Source organism: Pristiophorus japonicus, chromosome 1, assembly GCF_044704955.1.
Source record: "Pristiophorus japonicus isolate sPriJap1 chromosome 1, sPriJap1.hap1, whole genome shotgun sequence".
Classification (NCBI taxonomy): Eukaryota; Metazoa; Chordata; class Chondrichthyes; family Pristiophoridae; genus Pristiophorus; species Pristiophorus japonicus.
Window position 1 is genome coordinate 393,050,847 of NC_091977.1, and position 24,361 is coordinate 393,075,207.

The 24,361-nt window shown below is 47.1% G+C and overlaps 1 protein-coding gene across 3 annotated transcripts in view; it reads left to right on the forward strand.

Moving 5' to 3' along the window:
* slco5a1 (solute carrier organic anion transporter family member 5A1) overlaps positions 1 to 24,361 on the forward strand; it is a 315,264-nt gene that overhangs the window by 98,825 nt on the left and 192,078 nt on the right. For all 3 annotated transcript variants that reach the window (XM_070891311.1, XM_070891326.1, XM_070891318.1), the window contains exon 2: positions 17,894 to 18,026. In XM_070891311.1, the coding sequence (XP_070747412.1) occupies positions 17,894 to 18,026 (133 nt within the window). The remainder of the gene's footprint in view (positions 1 to 17,893; positions 18,027 to 24,361) is intronic.

The following is a 24,361-nucleotide window of genomic DNA, read 5'->3' on the forward strand; positions in this document are numbered from 1 at the left end:
GGTGGTCCAATGGATGCCACTAAAGTGGCTGCAGAGCTTGCAGCAGCCCTCCCCTTTAACTGAAGGGGAGGGACATTGTGTCACGTCGCGCTGACATCATCAGGGCGGTGCTGATGACTCTGACCGATGTCCGCCCCAATCCAAGGGCACTTCCGCCCTGCAACTGGCACGAACACCGCCCCAACTGGAAAAAAAAGTTAAAGAGCTGAATATCGCTCGAATCTCCACCATGTTTTGAGATGGAGAAAAAACTAAAAGAACGGTAGGTACGCCATGTTTTAGTTGGGGGCAATTTTGTCCCCCTAGTCTTTTAAAAACACAATAGACATCTTATTGCTGTTGAGGCAAAGCCCACTCATGGGGCGTAATTTTAACTGTGCAATAGTGACTTTTTTTATTTGTTCTGGGATGTGAGCATCGCTGGTAAGGCCAGCATTTATTACCCATCCCTAATTGCCCTTGAAAAGGAGGTGGTGAGGCGCCTTATCAAACCGCTGTAGTCTTTGTGGTGAAGGAACTCCCACAGTGCTGTTAGGGTGGAAGTTCCAGGATTTTGACCCAGTGATGATGAAGGAACAGCGATATATTTCCAAGTCAGGATGGTGTGTAACTTGGAGAGGAACTTGCAGGTGATGGTGTTCCCATGTGTCTGCTGCCCATGTCCTTCTAGGTGGTCTGCATGTCGTCGTGGAGCAGGTGGAGGATGGTGATGAACTTTTGGGGGCATCTGAAACGGAGGAGGACACTCCATAGACCCTCGTGGTTGACAGTGTCAAAGGCCTTTGTAAGGTCGAAGAAGGCCATGTATAAGGGCTGGCGCTGTTCTCTGCATTTTTCCTGTAAACAGGGCTGCATTATCGTCCCAACCCTCTTCTCGATCTTTCACGCCACCATGCTCCACCTCACAGTCAACAAGCTCCCCGCTGGAGTGGAACTAAACTACAGAACCAGTGGGAACCTGTTCAACCTGCGCTGTCTCCACGCCAGATCCAAGTCAAGACCCAACCTCTGTCGTCGAGCTACAGTATGCGGACGACACCTGCGTCTGTGCACATACAGAGGCCGCACTCCAGGACATAGTCAACGTATTTTCTGAGGCGTATGAAAGCATGGGCCTTACGCTAAACATCCGTAAGACAAAGGTCCTCCACCAACCTGTCCTCACCGCACAGCACTGCCCCCCCCATGTCATCAAGATCCACGGCGCGGCCCTGGACACCGTGGACCACTTCCCATATCTCGGGAGCCTCCTATCAACAAGAGCAGGCATCGACGACGAAATCCAACACCGTCTCTAGTGTGCCAGTGCAGCCTTCGGTCGCCTGAGGAAAAGAGTTTGAAGACCAGGCCCTCCAAACTGCCACCAAGCTCATGGTTTACAGGGCTGTAGGAATACCTGCCCTCCTGTATGGCTTAGAGACATGGACCATATACAGTAGACACCTCAAGTCGCTGGAGAATTATCACCAATTATGTCTCTGCAAGATCCTACAAATCCCTGGGAGGACAGGCGCACCAACATCAGCGTCCTCACAGGCTAACATCCCCAGCATTGAAGCACTGACCACACTCGATCAGTTCCGCTGGGCAGGCGACATAATCTGCATGCCAGACACGAGACTCCCAAAGCACATGCTCTACTCGGAGTTCCTTCATGGCAAACGACCCAAAGATGGGCAGCGGAAACGCTACAAGGACACCCTCAAAGCCTCCCTGATAAAGTACGACATCCTCACTGACACCTGGGAGTTCCTGGCCCAAGACCGCCCTAAGTAGAGGAAATGCATCCGGGAGGGCGCTGAGCACCTTGAGTCTCAACGCCAAGAGCGTGCAGAAATCAAGCGCAGACAGCGGAAAGAGCATGCGGCAAACCAATCCCATCCACCCCTTCCCTCAACGACTATCTGTCCCACCTGTGACAGAGTCTGTGGCTCTCGTATTGGACTGTTCAGCCACGAAAGAACTCACTTCAGGAGTGGAAACAAGTCTTCCTCGATTCCAAGAGACTGCCTATGATGATGATAATCTAGGTGGTAGAGGTCGTGGGTTTTGGAGGTGCTGCCGAAGAAGCCTTGGCGAGTTGCTACAGAGCACCTTGTAGAAAAAGTGTAAAACTATTGATAGTTAGTTGACTTCAATGGAAATAAAAATTGGGAGAGATATAAAATAGGTTGCCAACTCACTATCACCCGTTTTACACCATCGCACAAAGTCAAAATTACTCCTATTGTGTCAGAGAGAGAGGGCCAACCTTTTAAGTCTTTGAGCTCAGGGGTTTGTCCCATCGAGCTGTCAATCACCAAACATTCCAGGTTGGGCCTACCCTTTGACAAATTACTTTTTATTGTTTAATTAACCCAGAATGGCTATGAAAGGCTTGTCCATGATGGGCCATTTCAGCTAATTGATCCTTGGAGTGTTCTCATTGTTTGAAAGCCACATAAGTAAGCAACATCAATGCTAACATGTCTATGATGGGCAAGCTTTGGCCCCCCTCTATGGATATCTAACTAACACTTTAAAACACTTTAGTACACTTGCCTTGCTTATTGTTGAGAAAAAATGCTGGGGCCAAAATTGCCCCTCTCCTTAAGGCCTGTTACCACCATAAATCGGCGGCTACGCTGCGGAGTGGAGTGGCAGCCGACTTTTCGTGGAATGGCCGCTGCTAGCCTAATTGCCCTCCCGAGTTTTCCCTGTGGTGCCTTGATCCCCCCCCCACCCCCCCCGCACTGCTCCGCTGCTGCCGATCCGTCTTGAGTGCGTCATCACCATGTGCACGGCCAATTTAACCGTCCGACTGCGACATTATCCTCCGAAAATCTTCGGCCAAGACAAGTTTTTTCCCGGAAATCCAGTGAGGCTGTGGCCTTCTGCAATGGTGGTGCGGCTTCCCTTAAAGGGGAGGATGCATTGCCACTGTCGCCAATTTTTTTTTTGTCAGCTGACTACCATGTCGGCCCGACAGATATGCCCCGCGTTCGGCCGGGCCACCAACAGGCAGCCTGGCATCTCCTCTTGGGTGCCAGGCCGCTGGCCCCAACAAAACCCTCCCTGGTGGCCTAGTGGCCCGATGTTTAAACATCACGGAGGCTCTCACCTTTAAGTGAAGGGGAGAGTCGTGTTGACGCGGCGCCGTGATGACATCATCACAGCGGTGACTCCGCTCTGCACCGAACTTCTGCCCCTCAGTTGCTGTCACTGCCGCGTCTTTGCCCCTCAGGAATAGTTACTGCCCCCATTACAACCGACTTCCAGATCAAAACCTAGTTTCCACTTTTGAAAATGGCTGTTACCGTGAGCGATATAAAATGGCCGGGAGCGTTAAATCTTTTTGACCTGCTACCGTAAAATGTGGCTGTCCTTAGCAACGGCATGGCAAAGCTCGATTCCCGCGATTCAGGAGGTCAAGGGTCATCATGACATGCGCAGAAGAGGAGTCAGAGAGAGAAGGAGCTCAGAGGCACTGAAAGCGTGTGTGGCTGTGGTGTGTGCTTGTCTGGCTGTTGTGGGAGGCACGATGGAGATTCACCAGCAGCAAAAAGCCTACTAAGCACCAAGAACATATTTGGCACTGAGTTTTTGTCCAACAAATAAGATATAACATGGAAGGGATGGAGGAGGCCCTGGAGCTGGTAGTCAGGAACACTGGTCGCAGAAGGCTCCCAGTGGTCGCGGAGCGTGGCACTGCACCCCAAGGTGCCACACCTCCATTGCCAACCATACGAGAGCCAGCAGCAACATCTTGCTTCTGGCTTGGAGCACGTTCCCACCTCAGGACCGTCCTCTCCCGTATCTGTCCAAGCAGCACTTCGGCCATCACCCGCCCGCCCGGCAATGAAGCTTCGCCTGAGGAGCTCCTCGGCCAGGCAGCTTGGAGTTAGGAGGGGAAGGGAAAGGGATAGAGGTGGGGAGGAGAAGCGGGGGCGGGGGGGAGGGGGGAAGGGGGGAAGGGTTGGTTTGTACAGAAATACTGATGATTTCAGACTAATGTTCGGTTTAAATGTTTTTTATTCAAGAAAACCTTGTAGCATATTGGCTGAGATAGTTGCACCGTTACACGCTGGTGACTCCTTAAAATCAAAGGGTATAATCACACTTAACTTCAATCAACTTAAACTTTAACTGTCACCAAGGTGATGCCCACCATTGATGCATGACCTGCACACCCAGCAGTGTGTCAGCCTTGTAAATAACACCAACATTCTTTCAGGCAAAGCGATCATTGATGAGCTCCTGACGTAAGGCTCTTGCAGCTATCATGCCAACATGGGCCCTTTCATGTGGTCTACAGGGGGCCGGGGGCATGGCTTCAGCATCAGCCCGATTGTCTGGGCCGATGTCAGCGCCCGCCTCCTTGTCCTCCTCTTCCTCTCTCTGGTGAGGTGGACTGTCAGACTCATGAGGCAAATCTTGTCCCCTCCTGATAGCCAAGTTGTGCAGCATGGAGCACACCACCACAAATTTAGCTACCTGCTCAGGGTGGCATTGGAGCTCGCCTCCTGAGTGGTCCAGGCATCTAAAGCACTGTTTCAGCACTCCAATGGTTTTCTCCACGATATTGCGAGTTGCTCTGTGGCTCTCCTATCACCTCCCGGCTTCGGTGTGGGTGTCACGCAGGAGGGGGTCATCAGCCAGGTGGCGAGGCCATATCCTTTGTCGCCAAGCATCCAGCATTGACCTTGTGACTGATTGTTAAACAAGTCAGTGCTCTCACGCAGGATGTAAGCATCATGAATGCTGATCGGAAATTGAGCATTCGCTGCCAGTATAATTTGCTGGTGGTCGACAACCAATTGGACATTCAGGGAGCAGTTCCTGAAAACATCTGCATCCTGAAAAGGTGCCCGCATTGCAATGTGCGTACAGTCCATTGCTCCCTGCACCTTGGAGAAGTTTGCAATTCTGGAGAATCTTAGAGCCCTCCCACTCTGTGTCTCCCTGGTCATAGGGAAGCTGATCAAGTCCCTCCTGCATGCATTCAGGACTTCAGTGACCTGTCTAATGCAGCGATATGTGGCTTGCTGAGAAAGTCCGCAAATGTCTCCAGTTGTGGCCTGAAAAGAACCCGAGGCGTAGAACGACAGTGCCGCGGTGACTTTGACGTCGACAGACATTTCAGTACTGATGGTGCTGGCAGGCTGCAGATTTTCCCTTATAAGCTGGCATACCTCAATGATAATCTCTTTGTGGAAGCGCAGTCTCCAAAGGCAGGCGGTGTCGGGCAAGTTGAGGTAAGAATGCTTCTCCTTGTACTTGTGGGGGGGTGTAACATCTGGTCCTCCTCATCAGTCTGTCACGTCTTACATTGGGCACATAATGCAGTGGAGCTTTCCTTCGGCGATGTCGAGTGTGCTGCATGTAATTGGTCACTAAGAGAAGGTGAGAAAGGACAGGCCCCATTGCAGTTGCTCTCTGTTTTCCACCGATTGGTCACAAACAAGGAATGTCCCGACGAAGACACCTATTCAATTCCAATTGGTCACTGTATGGTCAAGATGTTTTTACAGATGTTCACATGAACTCCAACGACCTGCAGAGTACATCCGAATTCCGCCAAGGTTGAAGCACAGCAGCCTTTTAAAGGATGCGACATGTGATCTAGAACATGGCATCCACAACGCTGTGATTAGTTTCTTTTTGTTCTGCTTTTTCTGGGCTTTTTTTGGGCGAGCGATATTGTGGGCGATATGTGTGAGAGGTGGTGAAATTGACTCTGGGTGATCTCATGGCCGCTAGTTTTGGTAAATATGCTCTTTGCGACAAAAAAAGTGGGCGGGCGTTAATATTGAATCTCGGCATTAAATCAGTGTGGAAAGTAACGCTTGGTGATATTATGGGCGTTGATTTCGCCCATTCTGATGATGCTACCCAAAAAAAATGGGTGGGCGATAATATTTTTTCCCGGCGTTAAGCACATGGGGAAGTAACGCTCGGCGATAAGTTTCCTAAAAATGGGCGTCAATTTCCATTTTGTGCCAAAATGGACGCTATTATGGGCGTTATACGTTATTTCAGCGGTAAAATGGGCGTTAAGTGGGCGTTAAGCATGCAAAAAAAGTGGAGGTTCTAGCCCTTAATACTCGATAGTTCGTAGTGGAAGGAGTATCACAGGCAGATGGCTGCATAGCCAAATAGTGAGCTTTAAGGGATCTAGAAGGCCCACGACAGGTATCTGCATCAATGTCAGGAACCACCTTTGTTAGAGTAACTATGGACTCATTGCCACTGCCAGTGGACATTTCCTAATGGTATCCTCTGATCTCTGTGAGCATAAAACAGTGGAAATTTCAGGCATAAATAAGTGCCTAAATAATCTGTGGGCCTTCTGACACACTTGCCATCAATCGGGTAAAATTGTGGCAAAAGGTCCACATATAAGGCCAGAATCCAAATATGTAGAGTGTGGCCTCTGCTGCTAAGTTATATGCGATCTTGTTTGGGGCAGAACCTCTATCCGCCCCGAACATGCTCCCAGCATCAAAATTTCTTTAGCCCAGGCCGGAGATCCATTGGATAGTCAGTATGTCAGGTGAGAGTAGGCATACCGACCTTCAGCCAGCAGAGTCGAAGGCCTTGGCCTGGTTTGGTCTGGCCCCTCGAAGAAAAAGTAGTATGTTAGTGGGTAAAGTGGTCCGCTTACAGAGGGGGCAAAGGTGCCAAAAGTAAGGTTTCTTTATGCCAGTAGTACTGGTACAGGAACAGAAAGCAATGAACATATATATTTAAGGTAAGGGAACCTTCCCCTTACCCTGGATACTCTGACTCAGACATTAGCATAGGTTCCTGTTGGGCAGTTCCGGGCATTCATACTGGGATTGACGGCCTGGCCTAGGGATGCTTGGGCTTAGAAATTAGAACTCATTGCACTTGTTTTATGGGCATAAAATGGATAAAATGAAGGCCAATTTTGGGGACCAATGTCTTTCACCTCAAAGATGCCAATATTGGATCGATCCAATATTCACACATCTGTGGCGGCCACCTAAAAGAGGCATTCGACCTCATGCAAATACTAATGAGGGGCCTAACACTTCTTTGAGGAACTGTCAGGGAAATTGAGTTGTTCAGAACATAGCAGGCCTATGAGTGTCAATGGGTTAGCACAATCCTTTTTATGCAGCGAGTTGTTATGGTCTGGAATGCACTACCTGAAAGGGTGGCAGAAGCAGGTTCAATAGCAACTTTCCAAAGGGAATTGGATAATACTTGAAGGTTAAAAATTACAGGAAATTGAAGGGGAAAGAGCAGGGAAGTGAAACTAATTGGATAGCTCTTTCAAAGGGCTGGCACAGGCATAGAAACATAGAAACATAGAAAATAGTTGCAGGAGTAGGCCATTCGGCCCTTCGAGCCTGCACCACCATTCAATAAGATCATGGCTGATCATTCACCTCAGTACCCCTTTCCTGCTTTCTCTCCATACCCCTTGATCCCTTTAGCCGTCAGAGCCATATCTAACTCCCTCTTGAATATATCTAACAAACTGGCATCAACAACTCTCTGCGGTAGAGAATTCCAGAGGTTAACAACTCTCTGAGTGAAGACGTTTCTCCTCATCTCGGTCCTAAATGGCTTACCCCTTATCCTTAGACTGTGACCCCTGATTCTGGACTTCCCCAACATCGGGAACATTCTTCCTGCAACTAATCTGTCCAGTCCCATCAGAATTTTATATGTTTCTATGAGATCCCCTCTCACTCTTCTAAACTCCAGTGAATACAGGCCCAGTCCATCCAGTCTCTCCTTATACGTCACTCCCGCCATGCTGGGAATCAGTCTGGTGAACCTTCGCTGCACTCCCTCAATAGCAAGAACGTCCTTCCTCAGATTAGGAGACGAAAACTGAACACAATATTCCAGGTGAGGCCTCACCAAGGCCCTGTACAAGTGCATTAAGACCTCCCTGCTCCTATACTCAAATCCCCTAGCTATGAAGGCCAACATGTCATTTGCCTTCTTCACAGCCTGCTGTACCTGCATGCCAACTTTCAATGACTGATGTACCATGACACCCAGGTCTCGTTGCACCTCCCCTTTTTCTAATCTGCCGCCATTCAGATAATATTCTTCCTTCATGTTTTTGCCACCAAAGTGGATAACCTCACATTTATCCACATTATACTGCATCTGCCATAAATTTGCCCACTCACCTAACCTGTTCAAGTCACCCTGCAGCCTCTTAGCCTCCTCTTCACAGCTCACACCGCCACCCAGCTTAGTGTCGTCTGCAAACTTTGAGATATTACACTCAATTCCTTCATTGATGTATATTGTAAATAGCTGGGGTCCCAGCACTGAGCCCTGCAGCACCCCGCTAGTCACTGCCTGCCATTCTGAGAAGGACCCGTTTATCCCTACTCTCTGCTTCCTGTCTGCCAAACAGTTCTCTATCCATGTCAATTCATTACCCCCAATACCATGTGCTTTAATTTTGCACACTAATCTCTTGTGTGGGACCTTGTCAAAAGCCTTTTGAAAGTCCAAATACACCACATCCACTGGTTCTCCCTTGTCTACTCTACTTGTTACAACCTCAAAAAATTCTAGATTTGTCAAGCATGATTTGCCTTTCATAAATTCATGCTAACTTGGAGCGATTCTGTCACTGCTTTCTAAATGCGCGGCTATTTCATCTTTAATAATTGATTCCAACATTTTCCCCACCACTGATGTCAGGCTAATCGGTCTAAAATTCCCTGTTTTCTCTCCCCCCTTTTTAAAAAAGTGGTGTTACATTAGCTACCCTCCAGACCATAGCAACTGATCCAGAGTCAATAGAATGTTGGAAAATGATCACCAATGCATCCACTATTTCTAGGGCCACTTCCTTAAGTACTCTGGGATGCAGCCTATCATGCCCTGGGGATTTATCGGCCTTCAATCCCATCAATTTCCCTAACACAATTTCCTGACTAATAAGGATTTCCTTCAGTTCCTCCTTTTCGCTAGACCCTCGAATCCCTAGTATTTCCTGAAAGTTATTTGTGCCTTCCTTAGTGAAGACAGATCCAAAGTATTTGTTCAATTGGTCTGCCATTTCTTTGTTCCCCATTATTCTGACTGCAAGGATCCTACGTTTGTCTTGACTAATCTTTTTCTCTTCACATATCTATAGAAGCTTTTGCAGTCAGTTTTTATGTTCCTAGCAAGCTTCCTCTCATAATTTATTTTCCCCTTCCTAATTAGACCTTTTGTCCTCCTCTGCTGAATTTTAAATTTCTCCCAGTCCTCAGGTTTGCTGCTTTTTCTGGCCAATTTACATGCCTCTTCCTTGGATTTAACACTATCCCTAATTTCCCTTGTTAGCCACGGTTGAGCCACCTTTTCCATTTTGTTTTTACTCCAGACTGGGATGTACAATTGTTGAAGTTCATCCATGTGATCTTTAAATGTTTGCCATTGCCTATCCACCGTCAACTCTTTAAGTATCATTTGCCACTCTATCCTAGCCAATTCACATCTCACACCATCGAAGTTACCTTTCCTTAAGTTCAGGACTCTAGTCTCTGAATTAACACTGTCACTCTTCATCTTAATAAAGAATTCTACCATATTATTAGCACTCTTCCCCAGGGGGCCTTGCACAACAAGATTGCTATTTAGTCCTCTGTGTGCAGATGCAGGTGTCGTCCGTGTACTGCAGCTCGACGACAGAGGATGGGACAGTCTTGGATCTGGCCTGGAGGCGAGGAAGGCTGAACAGGTTCCCACTGGTTCTATAATTTAGTTCCACTCCAGCGGAGAGCTTGTTGAGTGTGAGGTGAAGCATTGCAGCAAGGAAGATCGAGAAGAGGGTTGGCGCGATGATGCAACCCTGCTTGACCCCGTCCGGACGTGGATTAGGCCTGTGGTAGATCCGTTGGTCAGATCACGGCTTGCATGTCGTCGTGGAGCAGAAAGAGGATGGTGACAAACTTTTGGGGGCAGTAGAAACGGAGGAAGACGCTCCATAGTCCCTCGCGCTTAACAGTGTTAAAGGCCTTTGTAAGGTCAAAGAAGCCCATGTACAAAAGGGTTGGTGCTGTTCCCTGCATTTCTCTTGCAGTTGTCATGCCGTAAAGATCATGTCTGTTGTACCCCGTAGTGGACAGAATCCACACTGTGACTCCGGGGAGGAGCTCCTCAGCCACAGGGAGAAGACGGTTGCTGAGGATTCTCGTGATGACCTCCTCTCAGTGGCTGATAACGGGGAGGTTCCTCTGTAGTTGCCGCAGTCGGACTTGTCCCCTTTTTTGAAGATGTCATGATTACTGTAGGGCCAGGGCGCCAGTGGTGCCATTTTAAAAATGAAGCATAATTTCAGTGCATAAAAGGATTGGGACAAGAAGGCTGCGTTTTACACAGTGAAGTTTTATGTGAGTTTATAGTTCGTTTTAAAGGATATTTAAGGACATTTAAAAAAATGGGAGCTATACTATGTCAACCATTATTCCTGGCTGCTGTACTTATACAGCGTCGAGCTGCAAGAAGGCTTATTGATGAGCATTTTGAACGTAATCAAAGAGCTCGCAGACGTATGGGGAGGAGGCCTTACCGCCGCCCCCCCACAAGTTTACAGGGAACTGCGCTCATACCTGCAGCTCTCAGATGCACAGTGCATTAGAAGGCTGCGCTTCCGAAAAGAGGTGGTCACAGAGATATGCCAGCTCATAAAGGCAGGCCTACAGCCTGGCAGCGGCAACAGGACTGCAGTGCCCGTTGAGGTGAAGGTGACTGCGGCACTTGCCTTCTATGCCTCCGGCTCCTTTCAGGCATCAGCAGGGGATATATGCTGCATTTCGCAGTATGCTACATATTACAGCATTCGCCAGGTGACTACAGCACTGTACACATGCAGGATGGACTTCATGAACTTCCCAATGACCAAGGAAGCACAGAAGCAGAGGGCTGTAGACTTTGGATGAATTGCTGTCTTCCCCAAGGTTCAGGGTGCCAATGACTGTACGCGCATTGCCCTGCAAGCACCTTTACTCAATCCAGAGGTTTACGAACCGAAAGGGTTTCCACTTCATGAACGTACAGATCGTCTGCGACCATACTCAGCGCATCATGGCAGTCAGTGCCCAATATCCAGGGAGCATCCATGATGCTTTCATCTTGCGTGAGAGCACTGTCTCATGCCTGTTTGACCATCAACCACAAGGCCAGAGCTGGATGCTGGGGGATAAAGGTCACGGCCTCGCTACCTGGCTCATGACCCCCCTCCGGAACCCTCAGACAGAAGCTGAGCATCGCTATAATGAGATCCATGTAGCCATATGCAACATCATCGAACAGACAATTGGAGTGACCAAGCAGTGCTTCCGATGCCTGAACCACTCTGGAAGCTGCCTGCAATACTCCCCTCAGCACGTCTCTGAGTTAATTGTGGTGTCCGGCATGCTACACAACTTAGTCATCATGAGGGGACAGGATTTGCCAATGGGAACTGCAGGACCATCTCAGGAGAGAGGAGAGGAGGAGGACAAGGAGGAGGAGGAGGAGGAGGAGGAAAATTAGAGGAGCTTATCGAGGAACACATGCCACTACAACCCCCACCACTACCATAGGGGAGGCCTTGTGGAGCTTGCGCCACTGAAAAAGCCTTCCATCAGCAGTACATAATTTAACGCTTTGAAGATGAACGTTTGACCGTTGCCTGGCCACTCTATCCCACCATCTTGACTATTCCCATTCTTATTCTGCAAATGAGACACTACACAGGAATAGTTAAGGTGAACAAAATAATTTAATAAACATTGTAAACTGTTAAACATAGAAACATAGACATAGAAACATAGAAAATAGGTGCAGGAGTAGGCCATTCGGCCCTTCGAGCCTGCACCGCCATTCAATGAGTTCATGGCTGAACATGCAACTTCAGTATCCCATTCCTGCTTTCTCGCCATACCCCTTGATCCCCCTAGTAGTAAGGACTACATCTAACTCCTTTTTGAATATATTTAGTGAATTGGCCTCAACAACTTTCTGTGGTAGAGAATTCCACAGGTTCACCACTCTCTGGGTGAAGAAGTTTCTCCTCATCTCGGTCCTAAATGGCTTACCCCTTATCCTCAGACTGTGACCCCTGGTTCTGGACTTCCCCAACATTTGGAACATTCTTCCTGCATCGAACCTGTCTAACCCTGTCAGAATTTTAAACGTTTCTATGAAATCCCCTCTCATTCTTCTGAACTCCAGTGAATACAAGCCAAGTTGATCCAGTCTTTCTTAATATGTCAGTCCAGCCACCCCGGGAATCAGTCTGGTGAACCTTCGCTGCACTCTCTAAATAGCAAGAATGTCCTTCCTCAGGTTAGGAGACCAAAACTGTACACAATACTCCAGGTGTGGCCTCACCACGGCCCTGTACAATTGTAGCAACACCTCCCTGCCCCTGTACTCAAATCCCCTCGCTATGAAGGCCAACATGCCATTTGCTTTCTTAACCGCCTGCTGTACCTGCATGCCAACCTTCAATGACTGATGTACCATGACACCCAGGTCTCGTTGCACCTCCCCTTTTCCTAATCTGTCATTATTCAGATAATAGTCTGTCTCTCTGTTTTTACCACCAAAGTGGATAACCTCACATTTATCCACATTATACTTCATCTGCCATGCATTTGCCCACTCACCTAACCTATCCAAGTCACTCTGCAGCCTCATAGCATCCTCCTCACAGCTCACACTGCCACCCAACTTAGTGTCATCTGCAAATTTGGAGATACTATATTTAATCCCCTCGTCTAAATCATTAATGTAAAATGTAAACAGCTGGGGCCCCAGCACAGAACCTTGCGGTACCCCACTAGTCACTGCCTGCCATTCTGAAAAGTACCCATTTACTCCTACTCTTTGCTTCCTGTCTGCCAACCAGTTCTCAATCCACGTCAGCGCACTACCCCCAATCCCATGTGCTTTAACTTTGCACACTAATCTCTTGTGTGGGTCCTTGTCGAAAGCCTTCTGGAAGTCCAAATACACCACATCAACTGGTTCTCCCTTGTCCACTCTACTGGAAACATTCTCAAAAAATTCCAGAAGATTTGTCAAACATGATTTCCCTTTCACAAATACATGGTGTCTTGGACCTATCATGTCACCTCTTTCCAAATGCGCTGCTACGACATCCTTAATAATTGATTCCATCATTTTACCCATTAGCGATGTCAGGCTGACCGGTCTATAATTCCCTGTTTTCTCTCTCCCTCCTTTTTTAAAAAATGGGGTTACATTGGCTACCCTCCACTCTATAGGAACTGATCCAGGGTCTATGGAATGTTGGAAAATGACTGTCAATGCATCTGCTATTTCCAAGGCCACCTCCTTAAATACTCTGGGATGCAGACCATCAGGCCCTGGGGATTTATCAGCCTTCAATCCCATCAATTTCCTCAACACAATTTCCTGACTAATAAGGATTTCCCTCAGTTCCTCCTTCTTACTAGACCCTCTGACCCCTTTTATATCCAGAAGGTTGTTTGTGTCCTCCTTAGTGAATACCGAACCAAAGTACTTGTTCAATTGGTCTGCCATTTCTTTGTTCCTAGTTATGACTTCCCCTGATTCTGACTGCAGGGGACCTACGTTTGTCTTTACTAACCTTTTTCTCTTTACATATCTATAGAAGATTTTGCAGTCCATTTTAATGTTCCCTGCAAGCTTCCTCTCGTATATTTTCCCTGCCCTAATCAAACCCTTTGTCCTCCTTTGCTGAGTTCTAAATTTCTCCCAGTCCCCGGGTTCGCTGCTATTTCTGGTCAATTTGTATGCCACTTCCTTGGCTTTAATACTATCCCTGATTTCCCTTGATAGCCATGGTTGAGCCACCTTCCCTTTTTTATTTTTACGCCAGACAGGGATGTACAATTGTTGTAGTTCATCCATGCTGTCTCTAAATGTCTACCATTGCCCATCCACTGTCAACCCCTTAAGTATCATTCGCCAATCTATCCTAGCCAATTCACGCCTCATACCTTCAAAGTTACCCTTCTTTAAGTTCTGGACCATGGTCTCTGAATTAACTGTTTCATTCTCCATCCTAATGTAGAATTCTACCGTATTATGGTCACTCTTCCCCAAGGGGTCTCGCACAACGAGATTGTTAATTAATCCTCTCTCATTACACAACACCCAGTCTAAGATGGCCTCCCCCCTAGTTGGTTACTCGACATATTGGTCGAGAAAACCATCCCTTATGCACTCCAGGAAATCCTCCTCCACCGTATTGCTTCCAGTTTGGTTAGCCCAATCTATATGCATATTAAAGTCATCCATGATAACTGCTGCACCTTTATTGCATGCACCCCTAATTTCCTGTTTGATGCCCTCCCCAACATCACTACTACTGTTTGGAGGTCTGTACACAACTCCCACTAGCGTTTTCTGCCCCTTGGTATTCCGTAGCTCCACCCATACCGTGCATTCCACATCATCCAAGCTAATGTCTTTCCTTACAATTGCATTAATTTCCTCTTTCACCAGCAACGCCACCCCGCCTCCTTTTCCTTTCTGTCTATCCTTCCTCAATGTTGAATACCCTTGGATGTTGAGTTCCCAGCCTTGGTCACCCTGGAGCCATGTCTCCGTGATGCCAACCACATCGTATCCGTTAACTGCTATCTGCACAGTTAATTTGTCCATCTTATTCCGAATACTCCTCGCATTGAGGCACAGAGCCTTCAGTCTTGCCTTTTTAACACACTTGTTGCTGCAAAGTGGCCCCTTTTGTTTTTTGCCTTGAGTTTCTCTGTCCTCCACTTTTATGCATTTCCTTTCTGTCTTTTGCTTCTGTCTCCATTTTGTTTCCCTCTGTCTCCCTGCATTGGTTCCCATCCCCCTGCCATATTAGTTTAACTCCTCCCCAACAGCACTAGCTAACACTCCTCGGACATTGGTTCCAGTCCTGCCTCGGTGCAGACCGTCCGGTTTGTACTGGTCCCACCTCCCCCAGAACCGGTTCCAATACCCCAGGAATTTGAATCCCTCCCTGCTGCACCACTGCTCAAGCCACGTATTCATCTGAGCTCTCCTGCGATTCCTACTCTGACTAGCACGTGGCACTGGTAGCAATCCCGAGATTACTACTTTTGAGGTCCTACTTTTTAATTTAGCTCCTAGCTCCTTAAATTCGTCTCGTAGGACCTTATCCCGTTTTTTTACCAATATCGTTGGTACCAATGTACACCACGACAACTGGCTGTTCACCCTCCCTTTTCAGAAAATGATTTTCAAACTTAAATAAAATTGATTAAACATTGAACTTGAACTTGAACAGAATTTTTTAACTTTTAAAACTTATAAATTGACAAAACAATAACCCCTGCACCGAATGTCTTTTACCACCGGCTCTTCCCCCTCGCCTCACCCTTACTTCCCTCCCTCGCGTCATAATCCTACCCAAGATGGCATCAAGAGTTTGTGCAGCAGGGCGGCCAGAGTCCTGCTGTATTGGCAGGAGAGACAATGGAGACATCCACTGGAGAAGCTCGGGTATGGAAGGCCCGGCTTCTGAGTGGCAAGCCGCTTGCTCGGCGTCGCCATTCGCAGGTGATGTGGGTCTGGATGTGACACTGGGGACTGCAGTGTCACAGATGGACGTCATCACTTGCGCGCGGGCGTTGACAGCCTCGCAGGTTTTGCAGCTCTCACGGACAATCTGTGAACCTGACCTCCGTCATGGTCGCAGATAGTGTCACGATGTTTGCGGGAATCCTACCCAATACCTCGAGGAGCTGTCGGGTCAGTCCCACCATGTCTAGTTGTGCGTCCGCCTATCTGTCAGTAGACCGGTTTTGCCGACGCACCCTCCGGAGAGACGGCATACGGGATTCAACCCCGGGAGTGCGTCGCTGCATGCTATTAGTACTCTGGACCTCGGATAGCTGAAAAGCTGGGAATGTTTCATCCTCGGAGGACGTGTTGTCCAGAGGAAAAAGAGGTGTCGAGTGCATCGGCCCCCCCGTCCCCACATAGGCTGCTCCGTTAGCTCCTCTCCTTCAAGTTCCTCGTCCTCCTCCTCCCACTCCCCACCCCCCACATGACCGCCTGAGGTGGAGGCTTCCATTGAAGGATTTGCCGCATGTGACTCCTCATCTGGAAATAGAAAACAACAGACTAGTGGTTAGCGGCAGGAGAGGGGACAGGGTGACATGAGTAAAATCACACAGCACAGGCTCATTTGAAGGACCGCCGCTACTCCATTATATGTAGTTCACAGACACTGCATCACATTGCTCCAACCCTATTCCAGAGACACTACATCACATTGCCCCAACCCTATTCCAGAGACACTACATCACATTGCCCCAACCCTAGTCCAGAGACACATCACATTGCCCCAACCCTAGTCCAGAGACACTACATCACATTGCCCCAACCCTAGTCCAGAGACACTGCATCTCATTGCCCCAATCCAGCCCAGGGAGTGTGCAAGACTTACCCTCACTATCGAACGGGGGCGGGGGATCAGCACCCTCCACGGGCAGTTGCTCTCCCTGAGGCACCGATCAGACCAGCTACTCTCTCCTCGATGTCTGTCAGAGACATGCTTCGGGGCGGACCGCCGCTGCCTGTTTGCCGCTGCTCCCGGCGGTTATGGGACATCTTTCACTGCAAAGATGACAATGGGAATGGTTACCAGAGGGCCCATCTGCTGTTGTGGCACACACAGATAGCCACGAGAGCACTTATACCATACTGTGTGCATTTAATGTTTAATGGCGCTGGAAGTTGCATGTGGTTCATGAGGAAGGCATCGAAGTGCAGAAACATCTTTTAAGGTCTCAGAAAGCAATCTTAATAATGTGTAAAGATCATTCATGGCAAATAAAGTGCAACGCTAATCCTACCTATACCAACATGTGTCAGATCTATAATTTAAGTAATGAAGGAGTGCATCAATAAAAATATGACTTACTCTAGAGACCCTGCAATGATCATTAAACCTATTTCGGCACTGTGTGTGGGTCCTTTGGATAGCATTGACATAGGAGACCTCCTCAGCTGTGCTGGCCCAAGCTTTTCGAAAAACCGCTGCGAGGGGTCTACTTGCAATCCTCCTGTTCCATTCTGCCCATCTACTTTCAATAGCACTGACAAGGGCCTCGTTTGCCTCACTACTGAACCTTCTGGCTCTCTGCCTGCTACCATCTCCTTCCATCATGAATCAAATCTAAAAATGGCTGATTCAGCCCTGGGTGTACTGCGCATGCGCGGGCGCTCCCTGCCAGCTGACCAGAAGCACGAGAAGAAAAATAAAATGGAAAAAAAAATTAATTCATGCATGCGCAGAAGGTCCGATTTTATGGGGGGAATGCAAATTTCGGCTCCGGCGCACAAATTCGGTTGTGCAACGCCAGAGTAATTGCTAATGATCTTCACTGTTTGCCGAAATTTGCGAGCTTTGGCGGTAATGGTAACTCAGCGGTAAAAAAAACAATTTTTGCCCCGATTATCGCCCGAAAACGCGCAAAATCACCAAAACCCGAAAATCTAGCCCCTAGGATTCTTAGTAGCCTTGACACTAAACATGTCCAATCTGATATCACCTGTTCTATGTTCCCGCCAAAGTTGAAAGTTCTGCCCAATGTCTCGACTGATAAAAGGCATCTCCAAAATTTCAGTACTCCTGCAGTACTGCACTAAAGTGTCAGCCTAGATTATGTGTACAAATCCTGGGGTTTGGCTTGAACCTACAGCCATCTGACTCAGGCAAGAGTACTACTACTGAGCCAAGCTGACACTCTGAAGGGTTCTCTTGTGCAATATATAGTGAAACTAACACATTGCTATTGTACACAGATTCATTTGGACTTTCTACAGTATAATGAAACTTCTATCTATGACTTTCTCTTTGTGCACATGTTGTTCTCAGTGTTTTACTCAATCTATCATCTCTACTTTCCAGCCATCATGTATGTAATGGGAGCATTAGGCCCTGCAGCAGGATATCTTCTAGGGGGAGTCTTGATTGGCTTCTACGTAGATCCCAGGACCATAGTTCAGATTGACCAGAATGACCCACGCTTTATTGGAAATTGGTAAGAGAAGTGGACAACTTTGATTTTCATATATCACTTTGAATGCACTTTTTTCCCTTGTACTTTGTGTAACATTAAGTGATCCAATTTTCACCATGTGTATTTGTGATAGTTATATATTCAGCACAACATGAAAGACGCATTAGTCTAACTTCCATTCCATGTGAAAGAATGAAATTGATTATCAGCTTGAGGATCATCTGTATAACAGTAACCTGGTCGGCATACATTCAGAAAAGGAAGATACTCTCTGACCAACCTCCTCAACTTCTTTGAGGAAATGAGAACCCAAGTGAACTGTGGCAAACCCTATGACATGGTGTACCTTAACCTCCAAAAGGCTTTTGACAAAGTTCCACATGAAAGGCTATTCATTAGTTTAAAAGCTATGGATATTCAGGGTAAATCCTGGTAATGGATAAGAAAGTGGTTGAATGGTGGGGAGCAATGAGTAATCGTTAGAGTAGTTACATTAGAGTGGGGAGCAAGTACTGAATCTGTTACCTCATGGCTCACTGTTGAGACCACTATCATTTCTAATTTACATAAATGACCTGGATTCCGAAACTCAATGAAAAGTGGTTAAATTTGCAGATGATACCAAAGGAAGGGCTGTTGATTCAAAAGTGACAGCTCAGAAATTAGAGAATGAGTTGGACAAAACATATAAGTAGGCAGAACAGTTGCAGATGAAATTTAATGAAGACAAATGTTAAATGCTACATATAGGAAGACATGCATACTTCATGAATGGTATTGAAATAGCTGAAAGTGACCTAGAAGTCTTAGAATTGGCCCTAAACAGGTTCAATCCCTGCAGACCAGCAATCAACAAAGAATTTTGCCAAATAGCTAAAACTATAGAGTACAAGTCAGAGCAGGTAATGATCAGGTATACTAGTCAGTCTACACCTCGAATAACTGTATCCAGTCTGGTCACCAAGAAATAAGAGAGACATTCAAGCGTTGGTAGCAGTGCAAAGAGCCAGTGTCAAAGGTCTGAGTTATGAGGAAAGACTGGATAAACTTATAATTTATAACTTCGCAAGGAGGTAACTGAAAGAAAGAAAGAAAGAAAGAAAGGGAGGGAGGGAGGGACGGGGGTGATAAATGACCAGACAAACTGTTTTTTCTGCTATGTTGATTGAGGGATAAATAGTGGCCAGGACACCAGGAATAACTCCCCTGTTCTTCTCCGAAATAGTGCCATGGGATCTTTTACCTCCACCCGAGAGGGCAGCTGGGGCCTTGGTTTAATGTCTCATCCGAAAGACGGCACCTCCGACAGTGCAGCACTCCCTCAGCACTGCACTGAAGTGTCAGCCTAGATTTATGTGCTCAAGTTCCTGGAGAAAGACTTGAACCCACAACCTTCTGATTCAGAGGCGAGTGTGCTACCCACTGAGCCACAGCTGGAAAAGGAGGGCACTTTATGACTGATGTCAGGCCATTGCATTTCACATAAAAAGTGATCAACACATGAAATAAATGTTCAAGTAGAGTGGTGGAGGTAAAAACCGTAGAATTCTTTAAGAAACTGTTGGATGCTACAGTAAATCTATGGGTCAATGACACCAGTTGAATCAAATGGTTCTCTGCATCTATAATTATCTTGTTATTTAGTCCGGTTAGAGAGTTTGCAGTCTTTGTCAGCAATACAATACTGTCATTATCATTTTGTACCCTGTCAGTCTCCCGCCGGAACTTAGCAGAAAACGCGAGCTGTCCAGCGGTTAGGAGCGAGATTTCAGGCAGCAGGAAGCCGCCACTAAGGATCCGATGGAACAGTCCCCAGCACTCAGATATGTGGTTGGGAGGGGGTTTGGGAGGCATCGTGTTCGGGGGCGGGTGAGGTGCAAGATTCCTGCAGCTCCTTCCCCACAAGGAAACAAATGAACATCTTTCTGGGTCCTTTTGGGCCTTGGCTCCTGTTGCTGGAGGGTGGTCTGGTGAGGGAGCCACAATGGCTTCTTGGTGTAGGCCTCTGGTTAACATTGCAGTCAGGACTCTATGATGTCATTGATGCCCAGTCTGCATATTTAAAAAAGGACACCTCTGCTTTCCGGAAGGTGTTCCTCTCGCCTGCTCAAAAGAGCAAGTTAAGTTTGTAACCCATGGGAAGATTGCGGGATCGGTTGGAGCAAGTCACTGCCCACTGGTTGGGAAAAGTTAAAATTTTTCCTCTAGCTTCTGCTTTAGTTGGAGACAACTGCTCATTTTAAGGAACTCCAGCTTTTGCTGCACCTTCTTTACTTCTTGTGGGACTATGCCTAGTCAGTACCTGGTCACTGGTGTAAACATTGAATAACATGGGTGCCAGGACAGAACCCTGTGGGAGTGAGTCCATTGTTCAGTGTCCTATATCTGCTCTACTGAGTGCCAGTGTACACATGGAAGCATCGGTTGCTAAGCATGGAGTTGAGATGATGGATCGTTGTTCTTCAATGTACAATGGTGGAGAACTTGAAAAGCAGTCCATGCTTCTATACAGAGCACCACAGAGATCTTGAGCTGGCGCTGGAAGCCTGCTTTGATGTGTGTTGTTAATGCTACCACTTAGTCGCAGCCAATGTTCCCCCTAATTTATTTTTGTTTGCGCTGCCCCTTTAAGGGGCCAAATGACCCATTCACAGTTTCATGCATGCAAAAAATTTAACATTGGAAAAGCTGATCCCAGGCTGAGTGAGATGAGCTGAGAGCTGTGCAGTCGCACGGCTTGGAGGGAATGTTGGTCGCAGCAGTTACAAGTGCCACTGTAAGGCTCAAATAAGAGGTGATCGCTGCTAGACTGAATCTGAAAGCATTCTCAGCATGGAATGGTTACAGACATTTGGGTAAAATTAAATGCTGTGCCAATCAGGTGTCTTTCTCAATCTGTATTCTCCATGCGAAGGAAAATCTTTGCCAAGGAACTGCCATGGGAAGAGGTTTGGCTACCACGCACACTTGAAGTGCGCACGAGGAGGAAACTCTCCAACTACTCAGGACACATACAGGACAAGTCTGTGTGCTGACCCTCTATTTCCATCTCTGATCAACAAATTTCTATTTGATCTGTCAATTATACCAGCTACCTCTACGTCCCGCCGGATACAACAGTTGACCTTAATTTTATCAGCTTGCAGTAGACTGTGAGCTGCATTTTTCCACCAGCTGGCCCATACACAGCGCTGGTAACCAATGGCATTTTTAAACCTGCCCGCATTCGCTTTGTTTTAAAACACAACACTTTGATATAATTCATTCCCAAATCGTTTTTTATGAAAATGATTAAAAATCCCAAAATGTGGCAAGTAGATACAGTGGTAAGATGTAGAAGCAGTTAGTGGTGAAATTATGTTGCAAATAAAATGAAATGAATCTGTCAAAGTGTTGATTGGATTTTCTTCTGCTGGACTATGCAGTTATCTATTCTTCCTGGTTGTTCTGTGAGGGAAGGACGTCTCCCTGAAAGAGACAAATTTTAAAAACTTTGGGGAACAATTTTCTTTATTGGACAATAGATAATGGTCTTAGATACTTACGAGTTAGATTTGTTGAATTTGTTTTAACTTGCTGTCAACTCTCCTGAGGTGCAGGCTGTGGCGGTTATTTTGGCCAAAGGGTGAAAACAGGCACTAAATGGGTGCAGTGCTAATAAAACATGCCTGTCTGAAAGTCTGGATTTAGCACACAATTTTGGACCTAATTGCTGATTACTATAATTTGAACTTGCCTGGAGGTGCCATTAGACACAATTTTCGTGGAGCTATATATGTGGGCTCCTCGCACCCCTTCTACTGAAGGTGTGGAGAGCTCTGGCTGGCGCAGAGTGACACATTGCAGGATGGTTCAAGGACTGAGGGAGAAGGCACACAGGTTCTCGGATGCGGCTCCTGGTGGAGGAGATCCAGAGGAGAAGGGTTGAATTGTACCCATTGGGGATGGGGGAGGTATGTGGAAGGATGCCACCTTACCCTCCTTGCCCTCCTGTCCCTCTCTCTTGTGGCAGTTGGTGCTGCTCTGTCTGGCCTCATGCCCTCCTTCCATTTCTCATCCAGACCGAGAGAGACCCCTAGCAAGATGTCCATGACCAGCACTCTCTTTCTCCTGGTGACTCCTATAAGGTCCCCAATAAGGTGGAGTAGCAAAGCATTTACTCTTTAGGTGAAGTCCTCAGAAAATTTGCAGAATAAATGCAACTTGATTGTTGGTGAAGTCTTGACAAAGTGTCCCAGAAAGTCTCCCGATGTGTTTCAGAGGTCCTCTTAACAGCTCCAGCAGCAAGTGAACAGAAAATGGTGAGTATTACTTAGCTTTTGAATCGACATCAACGTCGTGTTTACTCCCAAACAGCTAGTCGCTGATGGGAGAGTGCGCTAGGACAAGTGCTAACCACCAAAATGCCATTCAGATTCCTTAATGAGCATTTGCAGGCATTTTAAGTGACAGTATCTTAACGAGCCTCCGGGTGGCCGTTCCTAGTGCAAGCTTCAACTTCTTTAGCAAGATGGCATCTTACGCTCAATGTGGGCTAAATTGGTGTTCCAGCTCAAGACCCCATCTTGGCTACTTTAGGATCGTTAGCGCCTGAACACGCTGCTGAAAATCGTCCCAGTAAGTTTTCCTAAACCATCACATCTCCTTCCTGGGAAACCACCTCATGATTACATGAGGGAGGGCCTGTTCCTTCTTCCTCTTCACCATGCTCATCTGCAAGTAATGCCTTTCCTAATGGCATTGTTGTGCAACATGCAGCAATTATTCTTGAGATTCTTTCTTAACTTGTTGCTAGGCTCCCTAGATCTGTTAAGATACCTAAAATGAGATTGCAGTATTCTAATTGTCTGTTCAATACAATTTGAGTTGTTCAAAAGGCCTTATTATAGCTGTTGTCCCCTGCTGAATATGATGTCTCAGAGGTGTCATCAGCCAAGGCTGCAGGGGTTTCCCCTCTCTTCAGTCAAACAACTCAGTATAGTACTTTGGTGCAACAATGCAGGGATGCTTGATTGACAAAGTGTAAATGAGCAGCTACTTACATGAAATATTATGTGATTAGCATGACATATTAGCTGTACATTAATTGAATGGAATCCCTTCTGGTTAATAAAACTTAAGGGTTCTCAAATAGGACCTTCCATGCTACATGAGTACAATCAATATCATCCTGTGCCAGGGGGAATCCGGCTAGTCTATGAAACTGCTCGTCGTGCAGGATCAATTAACATAATAAATTGAGGTGCCCGCCTGAGCAGAGCATCTGTTACCCTCTCAATACAATAGGCACAGCTGATTAACTGTTTTAATTGAGGTCACCCAAGGCTGCCTGGATTCAGAGCTGCATTTATTTTAACAGCCATTGACAAGGTTGAGCTCTTTCTTGATCTGGGTTGAAAGTCTTCAGCCAACATCTGGTAGAATTCCCCAACAGCCTCCGAAAGGAAGTGCAGCATTGATTGGAGAAATCAAGGTATGAACTCTGAGGTCATTAAGCCCTGTCGAGTGGGTATCAATGGCTCCGCTGGAGAAACCTTCCACAATGTTTCATTCACCTAGCTTTTTATCTTTGCATCCTCCATATCCCCATCATCATCCTTGTCATAACAAAGGAATAAAGATCCTCCCATAGGGAAACCCATTACCTCCCCCTCCCCAATCTACACTCATTTTAAATTTCAGAAGTACTGTTACATGCATAGAATGTAAATAAACTCCAAATATCACAGTCCTTTCTCAATCTTTTAAAGACATGCAGGTCATCATCATAGGCAGTCTCTCGAAATTGAGGAAGACTTGCTTCCACTCTAAAAGTGAGTTCTCATGTGGCTGTACAGCCCAATGAGGGAATTACAGTCTCTGTCATAGGTGGGGCAGACAGTGATTGAAGGAAAGGGTGGGTGGGCCTGGTTTGCCGCACGCTCCTTCCGCTGTTTGCGCTTGATTTTTGCATGTTCTCGGCAACGAGACTCGAGGTGCTCAGCGCCCTCCCAGATGCCCTTCCTCCACATTGAGCGGTCTTGAACCAGGGATTCCCAGGTGCCAGTGGGAATGTTGCACTTTATCAAGGAGGCTTTGAGAGTGTCCTGGAAACAATTCCTCTGCCTACCTGGGGTTCGCTTGCCATGTAGGAGTTCCGAGTAGAACGCTTGCTTTGGGAGTCTCGTGTCGGGCATGCGGACGATGTGGCCCACCCAACGGAGCTGGTCGAGTGTGGTCAGTGCTTCGATGCTGGCCTGAGCGAGAACACTGAAGTTAATGCATCTATTCTCCCAGTGAATTTGCAGGATCTTGTGGAGGCAGCACTGGTGGTACTTCTCCAGTGCTTTGAGATGTCTGCTGTATATGGTCCACGT